A 21,752-nucleotide genomic window follows, 5' to 3' on the forward strand; every position below is an offset into this window, starting at 1 on the left:
TCAGACTACTAAAGAGGCCCATAGACACGGAAAAAAGGATAATGACTCCTAAGGCTACTTTTGTTGACTTAGAAATTTTCAGAATTTATCCTGGAGACTTGCTTTTGGGACTAATTTTTTTTTGCTTTTTCTTTTTAGCCCACCCAAAAGAAGAGAGCAGCTATGCTAATTAAGGTGTTACTTGAAAAAAATAATACTTCATACATATCTTTCTACAATGCTCTGCTACATGAAGGTTACAAGGATTTGGCCTTCCTTCTTCAAGATGGCATTCCTCTTGCTTCATATAATGGAAAGGATTCAATGGACGGAGTGACTTCATATGGTCAGTTTCTGTGATCTGGCCCATGTTATGTCAAAAAATTCTAAAATGCTAAAGTTATAGACCATTGAGTTCAATCTGTTATTTTATAGATGAAGATATTGCCACAGGTTACATCAGGTTACAGAGTTGTGACCTTCAAAAGGTTTGAGATACTAATTTCTGGACAATTTAATTATTTTATTAATGCCAGTACATCATTTGACTAGTACTTTCCCAGACCAAAGACAGTCTCTATATGTCCCTTGTTTATGTACTCTTTGGACAAGAGTTGTGTTCCTGAGGATGGCAATCTACTCTGCTTGGTTTACAGTTAGTGAATGAATATTACATTGTGGGGCTGAATCTGTTCAAAAGAATTTTCATGATATCATTTACTTCTAAGTTTCCCCCAGCCTTGAGCATTCTATGTAAAGAATTTATCCCTACCAAAACCTGACCACAATGAGTTCCCCTCCAGGATGGAGTCTCAAAGTTAGTCCAGTCTCATGATCATTGATGTCTTTCAAGGGACTTGAACTTTTGAAATCAGGACTTTAAAAAAAGGGGGAAGGATCTCCCCAAATGATTGTTTTTTTGTTGTTTTTTTGTTTTTTTTTAGTTTTTGCAAGGCAGTGGGGTTAAGTAGCTTGCCCAAGGCCACACAGCTAGGTAATTATTAAATGTCTGAGGCTGGATTTGAATTCAGGTACTTCTGACTCCAGGGATGGTGCTCTATCCACTGTGCCATCTAGCCGCCCCAAAATCATTGATTATTAATAATTTCTCTTGCAGTTAGGATTTGATATTTGGTTGATTTTACCTTTTGTAGTTTGATCTTAGTCATTGTTGGTTGCTTTCATCTTGGTTGTGCTGTCAAGTCCTCTAATATCCCATCCTTGTGCTGGAGTAGAGGTGGACCTTGGGTCCTTGAAGGGCAGACCCCATATTGAGCAAGGATTCAACGACAATGGTTAGTGATAGACTGACTAAACTTGGGAACCAGTCAGGATTGTGGAAAGAGGCTGATCGCCAGTAGGCACTGGAGTATAAAATTAAAGAGTTTCATCCAGAAGGTACCTTAGAGGTCTTCAGACTCAATTCCCTTATTTAGTAGATGAGGAATCTGAACCCATGAAAAGTGAGCCACCTTGTCCAAGGCCAATCCTGTAGTCAGGTACAGAATTAGTGTGAATTTGGGGGCCACAGTGATAAAAGATGGTCCTTCAAGGCAGGGAGTCATCGACTGAAAGCTGAAAGGGACTTAAGAAGTGGGTGAGTCCATTCATTTCATTTTACAGTTAACAAAATTGAGGCCCTAAGAAGGGAAGTGACTGAGTCTGTAAAGGACATCAGAGGCTACTTGTGCAATCCCTTTATTTATAATTGAAGAAGCAGAGGCCCAGAGAGAGAAAGTGACTTGGCTGCCTAATTCAGAGGCAGGATTTGAACTCAGATCCTCTGCCTCCAACACATTTAAGCATTTAAAAGCATGAGCTTTGGGCAGATTCTGCCTTATGTTTAGCTTTGAAGATTGGCTTGTTGTTGCCTTTCCATATTTCTTTTTGTAAGGCAATGGGGTTCAGTGATTTGCCCAAGGTCACACAGTGAGGTCATTATTAAGTGTCTCAGACTGGATTTGAACTCAGGTCCTCCTGACTCCAGCCACCCCTATTATATGTTTTTCAAGGAAAGTTTATAGGACTGAGTCAAAGCTCTTTTAGGAGGAGGAAAAGTAGTATAACGGATCTACTTTACAACTGTTTTAGTCAGCTAATAACAGGTCCAGGAACTTGGACTCTTTGCTCAGACTCCTTGAGGTCACAGAGCTGGTTTCCTTGTGGGATGACTGCACTTGGAAGAGGCGCCACTTTGCAGGAGTTGTCTTGTTTATCTTAGTACCACAGCTTTCCTCATTCCAGTTTTTGTAATTGTTGTATAGGACAGATACTCTTGAACTGCTTGGAGCCTGTATTCCTAAAGCAGATTCCAGCAGGCCCTACCACTCTCATTTTCTACTCTAGGCTTCAGTATCAGAGAAAGAATGACTCAGGTGAGGTATCTAGGAGTAGTGAGGAGTGGAGTGCAGAGCCAGCCAGCCTTTCACTTAAGGGAGGGGGCTGCTGTTTTTCTTTTGAGCAAATGAAATTAGCCCCTCCTGGAAGACTGTTCTCTTTGGCCACTCAATTTGTAAAAAATCAGGGTTGATTTGGGCCTGAGCCTTTTTTTACAAGTTGATAAAAATTTCCAATGAACAGTCATTAAATGAAAGGATACCTGGGGCCCTCCCTTTCTTAAGTCTCCACTCCTCTTCTTATCACATTCAAATTGCCCTGGCATTTGTTGACAGGTCTTTTCTCCATCATTGTTCTCTTCTCCTGAACTGCCTCCTCCATTTACAGGGACCTTTGCGATTATTTTTTTCATTCTTCTTTTATAGTTTTCTTCATCTGGGCTTGTTTAATTGCTTTCTCTTATTTCAGTTTCTGGCTAAACCACATTTCTTAGGTGAAGCCTCTGAAGTTTCCACCCAGCTTTATGACCAGAGAGACTGAGAAACTTTTAGGACAGACCAAAAAAATGAAGTCATAGCTAATAATTGATCTTTAGGTTTACCTTTTTTTATTTAAAAATTTTATGAAGTTATTTCATTTTTATATTACTTTTGTTCCCAAATACATTTATTATTTTCTTCCTACCATCTATCAAGCCATTTCTTGTAATAGAAAAGAAAAATAAGAAAAAAAAAGTTTTAAAAAAGTAATCAGCACAGTATCTACAGTATTCCACACCCACACACCCACATCTATCCAGTAAAGGGAAAGAAATGGATTCTGTCTTTGAGAGTTTAATTGGTTAATTTAAATAATATTCAGTCTTTTAAATTTATGCTATTATACTCATTATTTCATATGATATATATATATATATATACACACACACACACATACACACATATATGTAGTTGCCTTCTTTTGATTTTTTCACTCCACATCTAATCATGTAAGTCTTCCCTTGTTTCCTTGGCATCTTTTATTGTGGTACAATAATGTTCTGTTGTAGTTATTTACCACATTTTGTTTAGCCATTTCCCAGTCAATGGGGCATCAACTTTTTCTCCAGGACTTTATTACTACCAAAGGGCTTCTGTAACATTTTGGTACCTTTGGGATCTTTTTACTTTGATCTCCTTGGAGAATATGCCTAGCAGTAGGATCTCAGGGTCAACACATCAATTTAATCACTTTTTTTGCTGAATTAAAAAATTATTTTCCAGAATATTTGGACCAGTCCACAGTTCCAGCAATAGTGTGTTCATTTTTGTGGGCTAAGATGGGGACCTGTATGTGGCACTAAAAATATGAGGTATTCTGGAATGATGTAGTGGCATTACCTGAGTGACATTTTGAAGGCTTTATTTATGTTCTTATTGTTTTGAGTTTCAGTGAAGACAGTGCTGTGTGAAGGTGGTGTACCACAGAGACCTGTTGTATTTGTGACCAGGAAGAAACTTGTGAAGTCAATCCAGGAAAAACTTTATAAACTTGATGGCGAACCTGGATGGGTTACAGTCTATGGGATGGCAGGCTGTGGGAAGTCTGTCCTAGCTGCAGAAGCTGTCCGGGACCACAACCTTTTAGAAAGTAAGTGCTTGAATAATGAGAGAGTGGTGGCTAATAATGTATACTTCATGAATGATTATTTTGAAATGTTACAATTTAGGTAGGGTTAACTGACAGATTTGATCATGTCACTGTGAGCTTTCATTCTCAGAATCATTGAGTTGAGAAATAACTTAGTAGTCATTTGGTTGAGGGGTGTTAATTCCCGTCAGTTTTTTATAGAGACAGGGTGATTTGAAGTAGGAGCTTTTTTTTTTCCCAAAATTTAATAAAACTGAATAAAATGAATATATCCATATACCTAGTGCAATAGAAAAAAGATTGTACAGGAAATTGCATTTCTCTCTTAATATAATTTCTATATATATATATATACACATATTCATATATGTGTGCATATATATATATTCACATACCAATATTTATGTACATATATATGTATAAAAATAAGGTTATTTACCCCTTCATTGTCAGATATGTCCTGCTTGTCTTTGATTTCTTCTGTCTTCCCTTCGGTTTTCTTCTATGCATTTTTAATGTGCTTCCTGGTTTCTGGCAACTCTATTTTGTCTACTTATTTTCACCACCTCATTGCTAAAAAGGAAACAACAATTCCCACATTGACTGTGTCCCAAAAAATGTTTATCTTTTCCTCCTCTTTGAGCCCTTTATCTCCATGCCAGGAGGTGATGGAGAGCTTGGGTCTCTGGAATCACGGCTGATCTTTGCATTAATCGATCTCTTGTGACTTTCAAGGTAGTTACAGTATTCTACGGATTCTGCTCACTTACTCTACATCAGTTCATGGAAATCTGAAACTTATAATTTATCATGAAATAAAAAATCTTATTACATTTATAACTTATAATTTGTTCAGCTGTTTCCTACATGATGGGCACCTCCCTCTGTCCCTTTGTTCCTTGTTCTTTGCTATAAGAAAAAGAACTGCCATAAATATTTATTCACATGTGAGTCCTTTTCCTTTTCTTTTTTCTTTGATGTCTTTAGGGATATATAGGCCTTGTAGTGACTTAATGGGGTTTCAACATAATTTAACAAATGGCTGTGCTAATTCACAACCTCAACATTAGTGCATTCTGGTGGCCAGATAACTCTTTTAAGAAGATGATTAAATTATGGACTATTACTAACTTGCCTTGACAGAGGGAATTTCTTTTTTTTTTTTAATGAAAAAAACATTTATTAACTCTTCTGGCAAAGCACTGTTAAGTACTAGTGTTGCAAATAGAAAAGACAAAACTTGCTGTCATTCTGATGGGGGAGATACAAGTCATGTGAAAAGGTCCCATGCTTCTTAGAGTGTTGCAGCAAAGCACATAACAATGCTGCATCTATAATTTTTTTTTAGGTATTTGCAAGGCAGTGGGGTCAAGTGGCCTGCCCAAGACCACACAGCTAGGCAATCATCAAGTGTCTGAGGCCGGACCTGAGCTCAGGTACTCCTGATTCCAGGGCCAGTGCACTGCACCACCTAGCCGTATAATATTTTCAACTAATAAAATAATATATTTTTGGATCCAAGTTCTTTTTTGGTGAGAACTTTCCTTTTGGGTCTTTAGCTAGAACTGCTGAAGATGCAGAAACTTCAGCACCAATGGTATAAGTTTGACAGATTGTACCCTGTGCTGGATTGGTGGGGAGGAGAAGATAGAAAATCAAAGAGATAGAGACAGAAAAAGAATGAGCCAGACCTTGAGGGAAGGAATGGTGTCCAAGCAGAGATGAGAAGGGAGTATATTCCAGACAGTTTGTGCGAATTTTTGGAGGCAGTTCAATCTGCCTGGAATATACAGTGAGTACCTGAAGGGAAAGTACTGTCAAGTAAGTTTGGAAAGACAGATTGTAGAGGATCTGAAATTTTAGTGAGTAAAGGGATAACAGTAAGGGCTATACTCATAATTTCATTGGTCATCAGAGGGAATTTCCACGTTGGAATTTCCTATTCTTCTGTGTTCACATCTAATTATGACTTGCTTTTCTTCCCCTCCTACCCATTTATCTGTCTTTTATTACATATTGATTTTGTATATTCTTTTTTGTTTATACTCTTTCTCCTAGATGGAATATAAGCTTCCTGAGGGCAGAGACTATTTCTTCTTTTTTTCAGTGCCTTGCAAAATTTTGGGCACATAGTAGGTACTTAATGAGTGTTTATTAATTGTTTGAGATTGATCCAGTCAATTTTTTTTTTACATTTTGAATGTTACTTTGTTTTATTTTTTCGACTACATTCAAAAATAGTTTTCAGCGTTCATTTCCACATTTTTCTTTGTCCCTCCCTTCCCTTCTCTCCTCCCCTTCTTTTGAAAACATCTGATACAGGTTAATCATGCATAATCATGTTTAACATATTTCCATATTATTCATGTTGTGAAAGAAGAATCAGAACTAAAAGGAAAAAATGAGAAAAAAGAAAAAATAACATAAAACAGCTTTTAAAAAGTGAAACTAGTATGCTTTGGTCTGCATTTTCTGAATGTGGATGGCATTTTCCATCATAGGTCTTCTAGAATTGTCCTTGATTACTGAACTTCTGAGAGGAGCTAAGTCCATCATAGTTGATCATCACAGTATGTTGCAGTTAATGTGTACAATGTTATGGTTCTGTTCACTTTACTTAGTATCAGTTCATTCAGTTCTTTCCAGGCTTTTAAAACAGATACTCTTTTAAAAAATTATTTTTAGTTCATTTTTTCTGATTATATATAAAATTAAGTTTTAACATTCATTATTAAAACTTTGAGTTCTGAATTCTTTTCCTTTTTCCAATCCCACTCTCCTTCATTGAAAATTTGATATGAATTATAAATACGTAGTCATGTAAAACATTACCACATTAGTTATTTTGTGAAAGTAAACATAATCCCCCCCCCAAAAAAAAGAGAAATCTCAAGAAAAATATGTAAAAGAAAAAGGATGATTCAGTCTGCATTCATATACCACCAGCTGTCTTTTGGATATATAGTATTCTTTATCATAAGTCCTTCAGAGTTGTCTTGGGTAACAGCATTGCTGAGAAAACGCCAGTCATTCACAGATGGTCATCCTGCAGTATTGCTGTAACATTGTATGTAGTGTATTTCCCATTGCATCTGCTTATTTAAGTCTTTCCAGGTATTTACAGAGAGCATTCTGCTCATTATTTTTTATGGCAGAAAAGCATGCCATCGTAATCACATGCCACAATTTGTGCAGCCATTCCCCAATTGATAGGCATCTCCTCAGTTTCCAGCTCCTTGCCACTGGAAAAGAGTGATATAAATATCCTTATACATATATAAAGTCTTTTTCCTTCCTGTTTTTCATCTCTTCTGGAATATAGACCTTGTAGTGGTCCGGCTGGGTCAAAGGGTCAGCAAGGTTTTATTGTCCTTTCTGCAGAGTTCCAAACTGCTCTACAGAATTGTTGAATCATTTCACAGCTTCTCCAACAATGCATTAATATCTCATTTTTCCTATATCCCTTCCAACCATTGTCATGCTATCCTTCTGCCTGTTGGCCAGTCCAGTAGGATAAGGTCTTGCTTCAGAGTTGTTCTAATTTACATTTCTCCTTTCAATAGTGAGGTAGGACTTTTTTTCCTCTTACGTTTTTTTGCAAGGAAAATGGGGTTAAATGCTCTTGCCCAAGGCCATACAGCTAGGTAATTATTATGTGTCTGAGGCCAGATTTGAACTCAGGTACTCCTGACTCCAGGACCAGTGCTCTATCCATTGCACCACCTAGCTGCCCTGAGGTAGGAATTTTTAAAAAAATATGGCCATAGATAGTATTGATAAGTACATCAGGAAACTATTCATGTCTTTTGGTTTTTTTTATCAATTGGGGAATGGCTTCCGTTTTTTATAAATTTGATTCAAACTCTATATTTGAGAAGTGAGTCTTTATCAGAGAAATTTGTTTCAATGTTTTCCCCCATAGTTACTATTGCTGTGTTTCCCTCCATCCTGTTCCCTCCACCCTCATTTATTCTATTCTCTCTCCTTTTATCCTGTCTCTCCTTAGTAGTGTTTCGCATCTGACTACTCCCTACCACAATCTTCCCTCCTTTCCATCATTTCCTCTTCCCTTCATCCTCTTTCCCTATTACTTTCTTCTAGAGTAAGATAGGTTTCTATACTCAGTTGAGTGTATATATTATACCCTCTCTGAGCCAGTTCTGATGAGAGTAAGACTCACTCACTACACTCGACTCCCTGCTCTTCTACTCCACTGCAAAAACTTTTAAAACTCTTTTAAGTGAAATAACTTACCCTATTCCATCTTCCCTGTTCCCTTTCTCTCAGTACCTCCCATCTTGTTAATATATCATCCCTTCAAATTCAACTCTCCTTATGCCTTGTCTATATTTGCTACTTCTAAGTGCCCTCATAAATGAGAAAGTTCATATGAGTTATCAGTATCATTTTCCCATGCAGGGATATAAGCAGTTCAATGTCATTGAGTCCCTTATGCTTTATTTGCTCTTCCTGTTTTACCTTTTTATGCTTCATTTGATTCTTGTATTTGATCATCAAATTTTCTGTTTTGTTCAGGAAAGTAATTTCATTGAATGTCTATCTTTTCCTCTGAAAGAACATATTCTGTTCTGCAGGTTAGTTAATCCTTTTTTTTTAAAGCAAGGCAGTGGGGTTAAGTGACTTGCCTAAGGTCACACAACTACGTAATTATTAAGTGTCTGAGGCTGGATTTGAACTCAGGTCCTCCTGACTCCAGGGCTGGTGCTCTATCCACTGAGCCACCTAGTTGCCCCCTGGTTAATTGATTCTTGATTGTAATTCAAGCCTTCTGGAATATCATATTTCAAGCCCTACGATCCCTTAATGTTAGGAGTTACTAAATCTTGTGTTATCTTGACTGTGGCTCCATGATAATGGAATTGTTTCTTTTTCACTGCAGTAGTATTTTCTCCTTGATTTGGGAGTTAGGAAATTGGACTTTAATATTCTTAATACTTCATTTTGGGATCTCCTTCAGGAGGTGATCAGTGATTATTTCAATTTCTATTTTATCCTCTGTTTCTAGAATATCAGGGCAGTTTTCCTCAGTAATTTCTTGAAAGATGATGTTTAGGCGCTTTTTTTTTATCATAGTTTTTAGGTAGTTCAATAATTTAAAAAAATTTTTTGAGGATTTTTGCAAGGTAATGTGATTAAGTGACTTGCCCAGGGTCTCACAGCTATGTAATTATTAAGTATCTCAGGCCAGATTTGACTCCTGGGTCAGCACTCTATCCACTGTGCCACCTAGTTGCTCTCCAGTAATTTTTAAATTATCTCTTCTAGATCTGTTTTCCAGATCATTTGCTTTTCCAGTGAGATATTTCACATTTCTTTCTAGTTGGTTTTGTTTGAATTGTCCTCAACTTCCCTTTACTCAGTTCTATATTTTAAGGAATCATTTTCTCTTGTAAACTTTTGTATCTCCTTTTCCATTTGACCAATTCTGCTTTTTAAGACATTCTTCTCCTTACTGACTTTTTTTGGTCTTCCTCAATGGTCTCAGTCGGTTTTTTTTAAGGTTTTTGCAAGGCAAATGGAGTTAAGTGGCTTGCCCAAGGCCATACAGCTAGGTAATTATTAAGTGTTTGGGATCGGATTTGAACCCAGGTACTTCTGACTCCAGGGCCAGTGCTCTATCCACTGTGCCACCTAGCCACCTGTAAGATATTATTTTTTTCAAAATTCTTCTGTGTCTCTGCTGATTCGGTTTTCATGATTTTCCCCACATTATTCATTTCTCTTCCCACTTTTTCCTCTCACTCCCTGACTTGATTTTCAAAACCTTTTTCGGTTCTTCCATGGCTTGAACCCAGTTCCCATTTCTTGGAGACTTTGGACTTTATCTTCTCCTGAGTATGTATTTTGAGCTTTCTTATGACCATAATAACTGTCTATAATTGGATTTTTTTTTCTTCTCTTGTTCTTGACTTTAACTTGTTAGGGTAGGGTTCTTCTAGGGTGGAGGGTGCACTGTGCCAAGTGTTTTTGCTTTTTTGCAGCTGTTTTCAGAGATAACTTCTAGGGATCTTCAAATTTTTCAATTCTTCATGCTCCTGGATGGCTGGGGCTGCTTTGCTCTGGAGAGCCTCTGCTGTTCTGTGCTCCTTCCTCACTTGGGTGCTGCAGATCTTTCCCCTGAAGCTTCCAAGTGTCTTAGAGGACTGGAAAATTGTTTCACTCACTCTTTTTGTGGGTTCTTCCATAAAAATCAAGAATTTGGCTAGTGTCATTATTTAAAGATATCTGGGGGATTTGAGAGAGAGAGCTCAGGTGAGTTCCTGCCCTTCACTCTGCCATCTTGGTTCCACCTCCTCAGTCCATTTTAAAGATGGGAAAACTGATATCCAGAGAAAGAGAGTAATTTGTTCAGAGAAAGTTACACAGATGGTAAGTGGCAGTACCTGTTCTCACTTTCAGGTTCTCTGATGCTGAATTTAGTGTTATTCTAGAACACTTTTTTTTTTTAAAGATGAAGAAAATAACTTGGAAGTGGTAGTTTGGTGTCCATTTTAAAATTTTTTCTCTTCCTCTACCACTCTTCCACCCACTGAGAAAGAACTACAGTATCCATTATGCATGTGAAGTCATGCAAAACATATTTTCACATTAGCCATGTTGTGAAAGAAAAAAAATACAAAAAGAAGTCAGAGTAGTTTGCATCAGCGCTCAGCCATGGATGCATTGCATCTCATGGATGATGAGTTCATTAGTTTTCTCCCTGGAGGTGAATGATGCTTTTCATCATGGTCCTTTGGGATTGTCTCGTATCCTTGCCTTCATCAGAGTAGTTAAGTCTTTTTTAGTTGATCCCTGTTACAGTGTTGCTTTTATTGTATGAAATGTTCTCTTGGCTCTGCTCACTTCACTTTGCATCACTTCATTGTCTTCCCATGCTTTTCTGAAACCATCCTTCCCTAATTTCTCACAGAACAATAGTTCTCTATCATAATCCCATTCCTCAACTTGTTCTACCATTCTCCAATGAATAGTCAATCCCCCAGTTTCCATTTCTTTGTCATAGCAAGATTTCTTTGGAATACAGACCTGGTAATGGTATTAGAAGTTGATTCTTGAGATGGGGATCATCCCTGAAGGGATTAAGGAGGATATAATAAGCTGGGTTTCAGTAACACAGTGACCCTTGTGGTTTTCTTGATGATTTTTCTGTGATCTGGATGGAAAAGAGATTGAATCATACTTTGGTGTGGAGGTTTACAGCCAGTACTAAGTGGTGAGTTCCTGGTACCACATCTGCAGCCCTTTTGTTTTCTGTCCTCAGTCTCCCTTGACTTTTGGTGCTTTTGATTCAAATGACTATCTGCTCCCTTGGGCTTAGCCAGTCTGTTCCTTCATCCCTAATGCCAGGGCCCATATTCTGCTTAGTTTTCATCCATTTCTATACTATTGAATATGTGTATTCTCCAGGGTCAGTTCTTGGCCCTTATCTTTTTCCTTTGTAAAGTCATTCCCTTGGCTCCCTCATTCACTAAGCAGTGGTTCAGGGAGGACCAAATTTTGGACAATTTGACAGTTTATTTAGAAAATCATACTGAATTAATTTTAAAAAATACATTAGACTGATTAATAACCTTAGTAAATCAGCAGGGTGTGAAATGAGCTGACACAAATCACCAGCCTTTCTTTATATTACTAACAAAACCTAGAAGGATGAGATAGTAAGAAAATTCCATTTAAAATAATTGCAACATGTATGAACTATGTGAGAGTTAGTCTGAGAGAGAAAGCATGACATGGTGGGAAGATCACTGGCTTTTTTTTTAATTAAAAAAATTTATTTTTTAGGTTTTTGCAAGACAGATGGGGTTAAGTGGCTTGCCCAAGGTCACACAGTCAGGTAATCATTAAGTGTCTGAGGTCGGATTTGAACTCAGGTACCCCTGACTCCAGGGCCGGTGCTCTATCCACTGTGTCACCTAGCCGCTCCGATCACTGGCTTTTTTTGGAAGCTGGCAGCCTGGATACAATGCTTGCTGCTCATACTTGTTCCAATGAGATTTGGGGAAAATAACTTCTTGGACTTTTTTTCTTCATCTCAAAATGAAGGGATTTACCTTGGCTTCCAAGGCCCTGGTTCTGAATGTATCCTACAATCTAGGTCTCAGGCTGAGAAAGGCAGCATTTTTTCTCCTGAAAGAGTAAGGTTTGGCCTGGGCTCTTGGGGGTCTGATGCCAATCTGCTGCTTCCTTTGTTTTCAGGCAAGTCTGACCTTCTTTGGCCCTCAGGTACCTCATCTGTAAAATAAAGGGCTTGGACCAGGGGACCTCAGAGGTCCATCTTAGGGTTAAATGGATGAATACTTCTGTAGTCTTATTTATTTCCATGAGGCCAGAATCTGATTTCCAAATCTCCATCTCAACCCTAATAGATATAGACAGACAGTCGCATTTATGAAATGCTTACTTTGTATCATTCTCTGTATGGTATTAGGAATGCAAATGTAAGTAAAAATACAGTCCTTTCCCTCAAGAAACTGACATTCTAGGGGGAGACCACATGTAAAAGGAATCTGAAAAGGGGGGAAGGTAATCAGGTGGAGGACCAAGGTGAATTGGAGCTCCAGACCTGATCTCGAACCTGACTTCACAGCACCTATACTTACATCAATAGGATATCAGGCTGGCATTGGGAGCCTGTCTAGGTCAACCCCTTCATTTACAGATAAAGAACCTGAAACCCAGGTGGGGAAAGTGATTTTGCAGCATTTACCTAGATAACAAATGTTAGGGTTGGGATTTGAACTCAGGTCCTTGGGATTCCAGGTCCAATGCTTTCTATTTTTTTTTAATAAATCCTTTAATAAGTATATATTCTGGACCTTTGGAGCCCCAGATTCTGGCTCATATTCATTAGTCAGAAGGGACCTTAGTTAGGGCTCACCTAGTCCAACTCCTTGTTTTATATTTGAGGAAACTGAGGCCTAAACAGGTGAAGTGACTTGTTTAAGGTTACACAGACCAAGTTTTCCTTCCATAAGTTAGCAGTGCTGGGTTCCCAGACACTTTTTTGTGTATCTGTATTTAATGCAGTTTTTGTTGCTATTGGTTCTAGAACATTTGGATTAGATTTTAGTCATATTCTCTTTCCTCTGGCCAGATCAACTGATTTTTTCCTCTTCCTCCTCTCCTCCACTCCCCCCTTCTTTTTGAAACTAGTTTTTAACAATATGGGTTATTCTTGGAGACCTTTGAGAGTGGTTATATCTACCTTTTTAGCTTAGCCTATTTCCCACTTTATGTCAAAAATGAACCTAAATTCCTAAAGAATAAGATGACTTGGTCCCAGATTAAAAAGCAGACACCTCCATATCTTTTCATAGTAGCTACAGTCAGTATTGTCCAGGTTTGGAATTTCAGGGAAATGAGAGCAGCTACTTTGTTAAGGAGGAATCTTATCTTTTGAGTTAATTTCTTTCCCTAGCTTCCTTCAACATCCCAACTAAAATACCATTTTCTAAAGGAAGTCTTTTACTATTCCCTCTTAAATCTAATACCTTCTCTCAGTTGCTTATTTCCTCTTTATTTTGCATATTTCTTTTTTTGTTTTTTTTAGATTTTTCAAGGCAATGGGGTTAAGTGGCTTGCCCAAGGCCACACAGCTAGGTAATTACTAATTGTCTGAGGTCGGATTTGAACCCAGGTACTCCTGACTCCAGTGCCAGTGCTCTATCTACTGCGCCACCTAGCCGCCCCTATTCTGTATATTTCTTGTTTGTGTTTACTTGTTGGCATACTGTTTCCCCTATTATATTGAGAGCTCCTCAAGAGTAGGGGCCATCTTTTATCTTTCTTTGTATGCCTACAACTTAGCACAGCGTTTGGCACTGTGGAAGCTTAATAAATGTTCGTTAAATCAGAACCCTTCCTTGTGACAAAGACTATAGTTAAAATAATTCAGCATGTCAGCCTTATCTGAACATCTGTGCCTCACTTTCACCTCTAGTTCACCTTGCACCAGGGTTTTAATTGGAGTTCCTAGTTATCCCTTGTTGTTCATTATTAAAGTCATAGAATGCTTTTCATTCCCACACATTTTCCTGTGCTTTACCAGGAGAATTGCTGTCATCCTTCCCTTGACTTTAGAACATCTGTTGTAATCTCTTCATTGGTCCAGCTGGGTCCTGGACTAACTTAATGCTTTAGAGTTTCCCACATTGACTGGCTACAGGACAGCCAGTCTCCAAAAGTCAGCTCTAGTCTTTTTTTTTTTTTTTAGGTTTTTGCAAGGCAAATGGAGTTAAGTGTCTTGCCCAAGGCCACACAGCTAGGTAATTATTAAGTGTCTGAGACCGGATTTGAACCCAGGTACTCCTGACTCCAGGGCCGGTGCTCTATCTACTGCACCACCTAACCGCCCCTAGTCAGCTGTAGTCTTGAAGATAAAAGAGGCACTTTATGTCTGTCCATCAACAAAGTCAGATACAAAGGTTAGATCAGATTTTTCAGACATCATAAGTCAGGCTAAATCTGGTGAATGTGGTAGCTTTTAATGCTGATTTAGATCTAAAGTGAAGTGTGACTAGATGAATTTGCAGCAGCAGCTAGGTAGTGCAGTAAATAGAGCACTGGTTCTGGGGTCAGGAGAATCTGACTTCAAATCTGGTCTCAGACACTTGACACTTACTAAGTGACCTTGGCTTAGTCACTTAACCCTGACTGCCTCATATCCAGGGTCATCTCTTCCTCCTATTCCTATCTGGCCACTGGACCCAACTAGCTTCAGAGGAGAAAATGAGATTGGTGACTTAGTACAGCCCCTCTCACTCACATCCAATTGTGACCTCCCTGATATCAGGGTCTTCTTTGAGATTGAAGGGCAAACATCATCATCACATTTAAAATCAGAAGAGATCTTTGAGATCATCTCCAAATAATCCCTTTTGTTTTACAAATTGAAGCCCATAGAGACAATGTACTTTTAAATGGGGACATTTTAGAGAGTAAGTAGCAGAGTAGGGTTTAATAACTTAGTTTCTCTGACTTTCAATCAAGGCCTTGTTCACTTTTATGTTGCTTGGTAGCCTTTCAAACTGGATTGTTCAATTTTGAATCAGTTTGGGGGGGGGGGGTGAGTAGTCCAGTAGGGAGGTGCTGCCTGTTGACATTCACAGGGTTTCATTTCTACCAGGTGAACCTCAGGGCAAGCTGGATTTGGCCACCAAGATCTAGGAAGAGTGAGTTCTCAGGCAAGGCTGAGGTGCATCCTCCAGGGCAGAAATGTTTAGGTTGTTTGCTGAAACAGATAATAAATCACCTTCTTAGTCAAGTATCAGATGAGTGGGAGATAGACTTCATGGGGTTATTTTACTTGGTATGGTGAAAATTCTGGGCTCAACTTGTTAACAATTGTCTGTTTGGGGGCAATACCGTATAAAAATGTAATCTGAATAGCAGATGATCACTGTGCAATTACACACACACACACACACACACACACACACACACACATTCATATTCATATTCACATACACACTCACATTCACACTCACACACACATTCACATACATTCACTTTCAGACACGTGCACACATACTGACTAGTGAAGTCTCAGAACTTGTTATTAAACAAAAGTTGTTTTTGTTTTGTTTTGTTTTTAGGTTTTTGCAAGGCAATGGGGTTAAGTGGCTTGCCCAAGGCCACACAGCTAGGTAATTATTAAGTGTCTGAGGTCAGATTTGAACTTAAGTCCTCCTGACCTCCAGGGCTGGTGCTCTATCCACTGTACCACCTAGCTGCCCCCAAAAGTTATTTTTAAATTAGAATATTTGTCACATGCATCTGTTATATATTTTTGCATTAGACGTAAGTGTACATGCATCTGTAGCTACTTTTAGACTCCCAGGGAGGGCTCTTCTCTGTCAGGGCAGGTGGGTATCTGTTCTTTATCTGAATTTAAGTCTCAGAAAGTTGGATCTGTTGTTAGTTGATGCCCTTGGTTTTAGTTTCTTCATCATTTCTGGATATTTCCACTTTCCTTTGCCACAAAAAAGAATGAATATGCCAAAGCCCCCTCTCTGTGGTCTCTCAGTCCCATTCCATTCTCTTCCATGGGCCCAGGTTATTAACTCCTGTGCTCTTATTCTTCCCATAATTACTCTCCTGGCGGTCTTGTTCTCCTGGCTCCTTTGAGTCTCCCTGTGGGTCCTGGCCTCCCTCCTCCTGCCTGTCTTCCCTTAGGGCACTGCTATGCTCTGTCACACCCCCTTACACTGTGCATTTAGCCATTTCTCATCACTGAACACCCTGTGTAGAGACGGGTATAGTTAACTTCCTTTTGGTCTATGAAATCCAAGGTTTGTGTGCCCTCTAGTGCCCAATGGGCATCAGTAAAAGAATACATTCTGTGTACCAGTATCATTTTCTCTTAATTACCAATAACTTTTAAAATTATTTTTATAACTTTTGCTTGAAATTAAATAAATGTGTGAATCCTTAGCAGGATCCTTATATCATGACTTTTGATCTCTGAGGATTGTACAAACAGTTAACTTTGTTCTTTACATTTTTTTTTTGGTGGGGCAATGGAGTTTAAGTGACATGCCTACTTGTGTAACTAGTGTCAAGTGTCTGAGGGTGAATTTGAACTCAGCCCTTCCTGCCTTCTTGTCCAATGTGGCACCCTGTTCTCCTACTGCCCCCTTGAAGACTCATACTATCTATGAAATTTTTATGCTGTTGTCATTCTTTCTCATTTAGAGAAGCCATCTCTCCTGGTGTGGTAGAGATAGTCTCTAGTTTATGGGATCATTGGAGGGGAAGCATTTCAGGGCTATTCAGTGCTTATTTAGAATGAAGTGATCCTTCTGCCAGTGAGCTTATATTATAATGGAGGAGATATAATCATGCATAATAGAAATTTAAAATTGAAGGTAATTTTTTTGAGTGGAGGAATGGGGGAGACACACTAGCAACTAAAGTTTTTTTCCCTTTTTTTCCCCTTCTTCCCCCCCCTTAGAAAATGTATTTATGATGTTTTGATAGAACAAAAGAATTTTTTTTTCTTGGTGTGGACTTGTAATTTCCACTGAATAGATAATTCCCAGTAAGCAAACTACCTTCCCTAGTGCTGATCACCTGTTGTACACTTTCTAACCTGAATCTCTTGTGCCAGGTATCTTGGGATGATTTTAGCAGAATTGGATGAAGCTTAGGGGCCTCAGCAGAATAATGCAAATTGCATTTTTAAAAATTTTAATTGCATGATATATATATGCAGGATTGTATAGGAAATCAATTCTATTGAAATAAAATGATCAAAATAATTTTTAAAAAACCAAAAAACTAGTTCATGGATCCAAATTTAGGAGAACTTGCCTTAGAGAGTTGCCTGAAAGCACTAAGAAATGAAGTAATTGGCTTAGTTTGTACCATTCTGTGTCAGAGTAAGACCTGAACCCAGGTTTCCTTTTTTTTCTACCTGATTTGTTTTCAATGAATCAAAATCTGCTTTTTCTCCCTTCTACTTCCTTCTTGAGACAAAAAGAACAACAAAACCCCTGTTGCAAACATGTATAGTCAGACAGGGCAAATTCTCCATATTGGCCATGTCCAAAACCAAACATATCTCTGAGTTTACAATGACTCCACTCCACAGCCAGCTCCTTCAGTGACCCCAGAGGTGGCTGTGCTGAGAGGACAGACATTCCCACAAACTCCCCAAGAAATCTCTGCTCCCCAAAGAACCAAGTGGAATGACCTGAAGGAAGAGGGAGGTGGCTATGGAACAAATCTGTTCATGCATTGTTCTAGACTGAAGGCTTCTGCAGATCTTAAGGTGACCCTCCTGGCCTTGCTGTCTTCCTTAGCATGCTTTCCGGGAGGCGTGTATTGGGTTTCCATTGGCAAACAGGACAGATCCGGGCTCCTGATGAAGCTCCAGAATTTGTGCTCGCGGCTGGACCAGGATGGTGCTTTTTCCCAGAGACTCCCGCTGAACCTGGAGGAAGCCAAGGACCGTCTCCATTTCTTGATGCTGCGCAAGTGTCCGAGGTAGAGCCTGAGGCTTAGGGTAAAGTGGGGTCAGGAGTTCTACCCTGCCTTGGGTTGCAGGAGGTGGGAGATACTTAGTGTGGGCCTGGATTTCAGTCTTGTCCTTCTGACCCTGGGAAAGACATGTAACCTCTCTGGCTTCAGAGGAGAGAGTTGACCTCAGGCCCTTCAAGTTCTTGATTTAGGATTCTGTTTGGAGCAGAGATTAGACCTGGAAGCAGAAGTGGAAGGAGGTGTTGAAAGTCCTGGCTCAGCTTGGGAGAGGATGTCACTAGTGGGGGTCCAATAAGTGCATCTTCCTCCTTCCCTTTCTTGCCAGTCAGGGTCACTTCCTAATCTGGTACAGAGTTTGAGGGGTTAATCAGAATCTCTTTACTAAAAATTTGATTCCCTCAGTTCTCTGAGTGGTTCAAAAAGAGCTTAGGAAGGTAAAGACAAGTCCATCTCTCTGGCAAGAAGGTTCCCTGGCCTCTCAGCAGCCCCTCCCTGAAATCTTCAGCTAGTTACCGAGGGGGAGGCGAAATCTCAGAGTTGTTGATCTGCATTTTTGTGATTATTAGTTATTTGAAGTATTTTCTATATAATGTTTAACAGCTTGCATTTGGAAGAACATTCTTGTTGTTTTTTTTGACTCAACTTCTGATTACATTGCTGTGGGGAATCCTAGGTAAGGAAACCCCCTCTACCCAGTGGAGCAGCCCCCGCCCTTGGGGACGTGGGAGCCATATGAGGGCTCATTGCTTGCCTGCCCTGCAGCCGGCAGACCTGGTGAGGGGCTCTTGCCTGGGGTCACACAGCACAGCCAGTGAGTGCCAGAGGCAGGACTTGAGCCACCCCCCCAGGCTTCTCACAGGCTAGTCACACTCCCCCTTTTAAAGGGAGATCTCCTGAGTGGGTCAAGACTCCTTAGGGTGTCCCTTCCTGCCCTAGGTCTCTACTGATCTTGGATGACATTTGGGACTCATGGGTGCTAAAAGCGTTTGACTGTCACCATCAGATCCTTCTCACAAGCAGAGACAAGAGTGTGACCGACTCGGTGATGGGTAAGTCTTTGCCTTTTGACTCTCTTCACTGAGAGGTGCTTTGTGGTTTGTTTCTTTTTTCTTATGCTCTCTTTACAGGTTCCAAATATGTCGTCTCAGTGGAGAATGGCTTAAGAAAAGAGAAAGGACTGGAAATCTTGTCACTCTTTGTGAATATGAAGAAAACAGACCTGCCGGAACAAGCTCATAGTATTGTGAGAGAGTGTAAAGGTAAATTCCTATGAGGACAATCACCTTGAGTTGAGGGACAGGGGCACCTCACTTGCTGTTCCACCTTGCCTTCCTTTTTACCTCTGGATTTTTCCAAGGTATCATTAGGTAATTTAATCATGAAATCATCCCTAATTCAGGCCTTTATTACTTCTCACCTCACTGGACTTCTCCCTCTTGTAATCCATCTTCCATAGTCTGTCTAATTGATATTGTCCAACCACACACCTTACCCTGCTCTCTTCTCTGCCCAGGAGCCTTGGGCTGCCTGCAGGCAGTTCAGATAGGTAGGAGGTCCTCTGGCACCAGTCTGCAAGAGGCAGCCCGGGATTGGGGATACCCATTGCCCTGGACTGCTTCCTGCCATTATGGGCTGGGCCTGAATGTTATCCACTGTAAAATGACCACACTGGACCAGAGGGTCCTCAGAGAGACCTGAGGTAGAACAGGGGGGCTAGGTTGTGGAAGGTCTCAAATTTCATACAGAAGTGCTCAAACTTTTTTTTTTTTTTTTTTTTAGGTTTGGACAATAGGTTTTGAGCAGAAGAGTGACTTGACCAGAAATATGCATAATTAAGATTTTTTCTGGTCATGAAATAAAGGATAGATTGGAGGGCAGGAAGAGAACGGAGGTTGCAAGCCTCTTATTTGGAGGCTATTGTAGACTAAGTGGGCCACAATGAAAATTAGTACTATGGGAGTGACCAAGGGAGCTGACACTCTCTCTGTAAATGACTTTCTTTTAAAAGGATTTGTGTTGATACGGTTGGTTTTCTTCCCTTTTTTAGGTTTCCCTCTTGTCCTATCTTTAATTGGTGCCCTATTGCGTGATTTCCCCAATCGCTGGGATTACTACCTCAGGCAGCTACAGAATAAGCAGTTTAAGAGAATTAGGAAGTCATCTTCTTATGACTATGAAGCCCTGGATGAAGCCATGTCCATAAGCGTTGAAAGACTGAATGAAGACCTGCAGAAGTATTATAAGGACCTTTCCATCCTGCAGAAGGATGTTAGGATGCCTACCAAGGTGAGCCCAGGTGGGCGGTTTGGGGGGGGGGTCATTGGAATGCTCAGGCTTTGTGCTTGACCTCTTGTGGTCCATCATCTTGCTTGGAAATCATTTTCTCCATTTGTCTGTTGGGTCTCTTTCCCTCCTTTTTTAGCATCATTTTCAGTAGCTCCTCAGGCCTCATTCCCTCGGTTTCTCCCTTGTCATGTGTTTGTTGGTTCAGCTTACCTAGGTGGCAGACACTGTGTTAAATGCTGAGGGGACTCAGGAAGGACAACACCCAGCCCTTCTTCACTGGAGTGGATGCCCTCTCTGTGACCCGCCAAGCCGGGCACTGTGCCTTCACAGGCTGTCCCTGGCCTTGAGGCATACTTGCCTCTCTTTACCTCCTAGAAGTCTTAATCTCCCTTTAAGCTTGGAGAAGTATCACCTTCCCTCAGTCCTTTCCTGATCTCTCCCGACTCTTAACTCCTGCTCCCCTTGCTCCCAAGGTTTTGGTATTTATGTACTTTGCATATTTTTGTATATATTGATGCAAATGCATGTGCGCAGTGGCATTCTTGGGCCACACACAGGGTTTCTATTATTTTTCTGCCATGAAGCTGCTGCTTCCTTGATGGGCTGATGGGACTTTTCTGTTCTTGACCTCTTTGGCTAGTATCACTTGGCTGAAATGTGGAATGTCAGAAGATGTGTTTGAAGTTCCTTCACAGGCTCCAAGTCAGGACAGAGTCACTGAACTGGGGGGAAATATAGTGTAGCCTACAAGGCTACAGGACTTTGTGGGGGGGTATATAAGATATGTATCATGTATGAAGTGGGTGCAGATGACTAATTTCAGGCATCCCCTTCTTTACCACAAATTTTGAAGTGATTCCAATGAAGCCAGAAAGCCTCCAGCTTCCCTGAGCCTTGCCTCTCCCCAGAGGAGTGGGTGCGTGGGGGGTGGGGTGGCTGCTTGTGGCCACATGAGCTTGGGATCTAGCTTTACCGTGTCGTGCCCCCCCCCCCCCCCCAATATCCCTGTTCCTGTGGCTTCTGGCCCTCTCAAGTGCTCACTGTGTTTCTCAGGTATTATGTATTCTTTGGGACATGGAGACTGAAGAGGTTGAGGACATCCTACAAGAATTCATTAATAAGTCCCTCTTGTTTTGTGACCGAAAGGGAAAGTCGTTCCATTATTATTTACATGATCTTCAGGTTGACTTCCTCATGGAGAAGAACCGCGATCAGCTCCAGGTATTAAGGTCTTTATGAATTTTGAGACAATTTTTTTTCTGTATTTTTTCTCTGCTTACCTGTGAACATTTATTTTTATCTAGAGGCCAAGTATTTGTGAGAGCCTTGATTATTCACATGATTATAAGTTGATCCAAAAACCATATCTTTATGAGGATGGCTTTGTCTTAACATTAGACTATCCCTGATGAGGTACTTGGAAAGTCTATTGAAGTATATTTGTCTCCTGAAATTTTTTTAAAATTATTTTATTTTTTTCACTTAAAATATATTTTGTCTCTCTGTCTTCTTGTATC

General features: G+C 40.0%; 1 protein-coding gene across 4 annotated transcripts in view; it reads left to right on the forward strand.

The window, feature by feature from the left end:
• Nucleotides 1-21,752, forward strand: part of APAF1 (apoptotic peptidase activating factor 1) — an 85,144-nt gene that overhangs the window by 3,962 nt on the left and 59,430 nt on the right. For all 4 annotated transcript variants that reach the window (XR_012476286.1, XM_074226650.1, XM_074226652.1 and 1 more), the window contains exons 3-9: nt 139-325; nt 3,748-3,945; nt 17,772-17,955; nt 18,886-18,998; nt 19,077-19,208; nt 19,997-20,235; nt 21,289-21,456. Coding sequence is in view for 3 of the 4 variants with exons in the window: in XM_074226650.1 (XP_074082751.1) it covers nt 139-325; nt 3,748-3,945; nt 17,772-17,955; nt 18,886-18,998; nt 19,077-19,208; nt 19,997-20,235; nt 21,289-21,456 (1,221 nt within the window). In the remaining variant the exon portion in view is untranslated. The remainder of the gene's footprint in view (nt 1-138; nt 326-3,747; nt 3,946-17,771; nt 17,956-18,885; nt 18,999-19,076; nt 19,209-19,996; nt 20,236-21,288; nt 21,457-21,752) is intronic.

This window comes from Macrotis lagotis, chromosome 2 (genome assembly GCF_037893015.1).
Source record: "Macrotis lagotis isolate mMagLag1 chromosome 2, bilby.v1.9.chrom.fasta, whole genome shotgun sequence".
Taxonomy (NCBI): domain Eukaryota; kingdom Metazoa; phylum Chordata; class Mammalia; order Peramelemorphia; family Peramelidae; genus Macrotis; species Macrotis lagotis.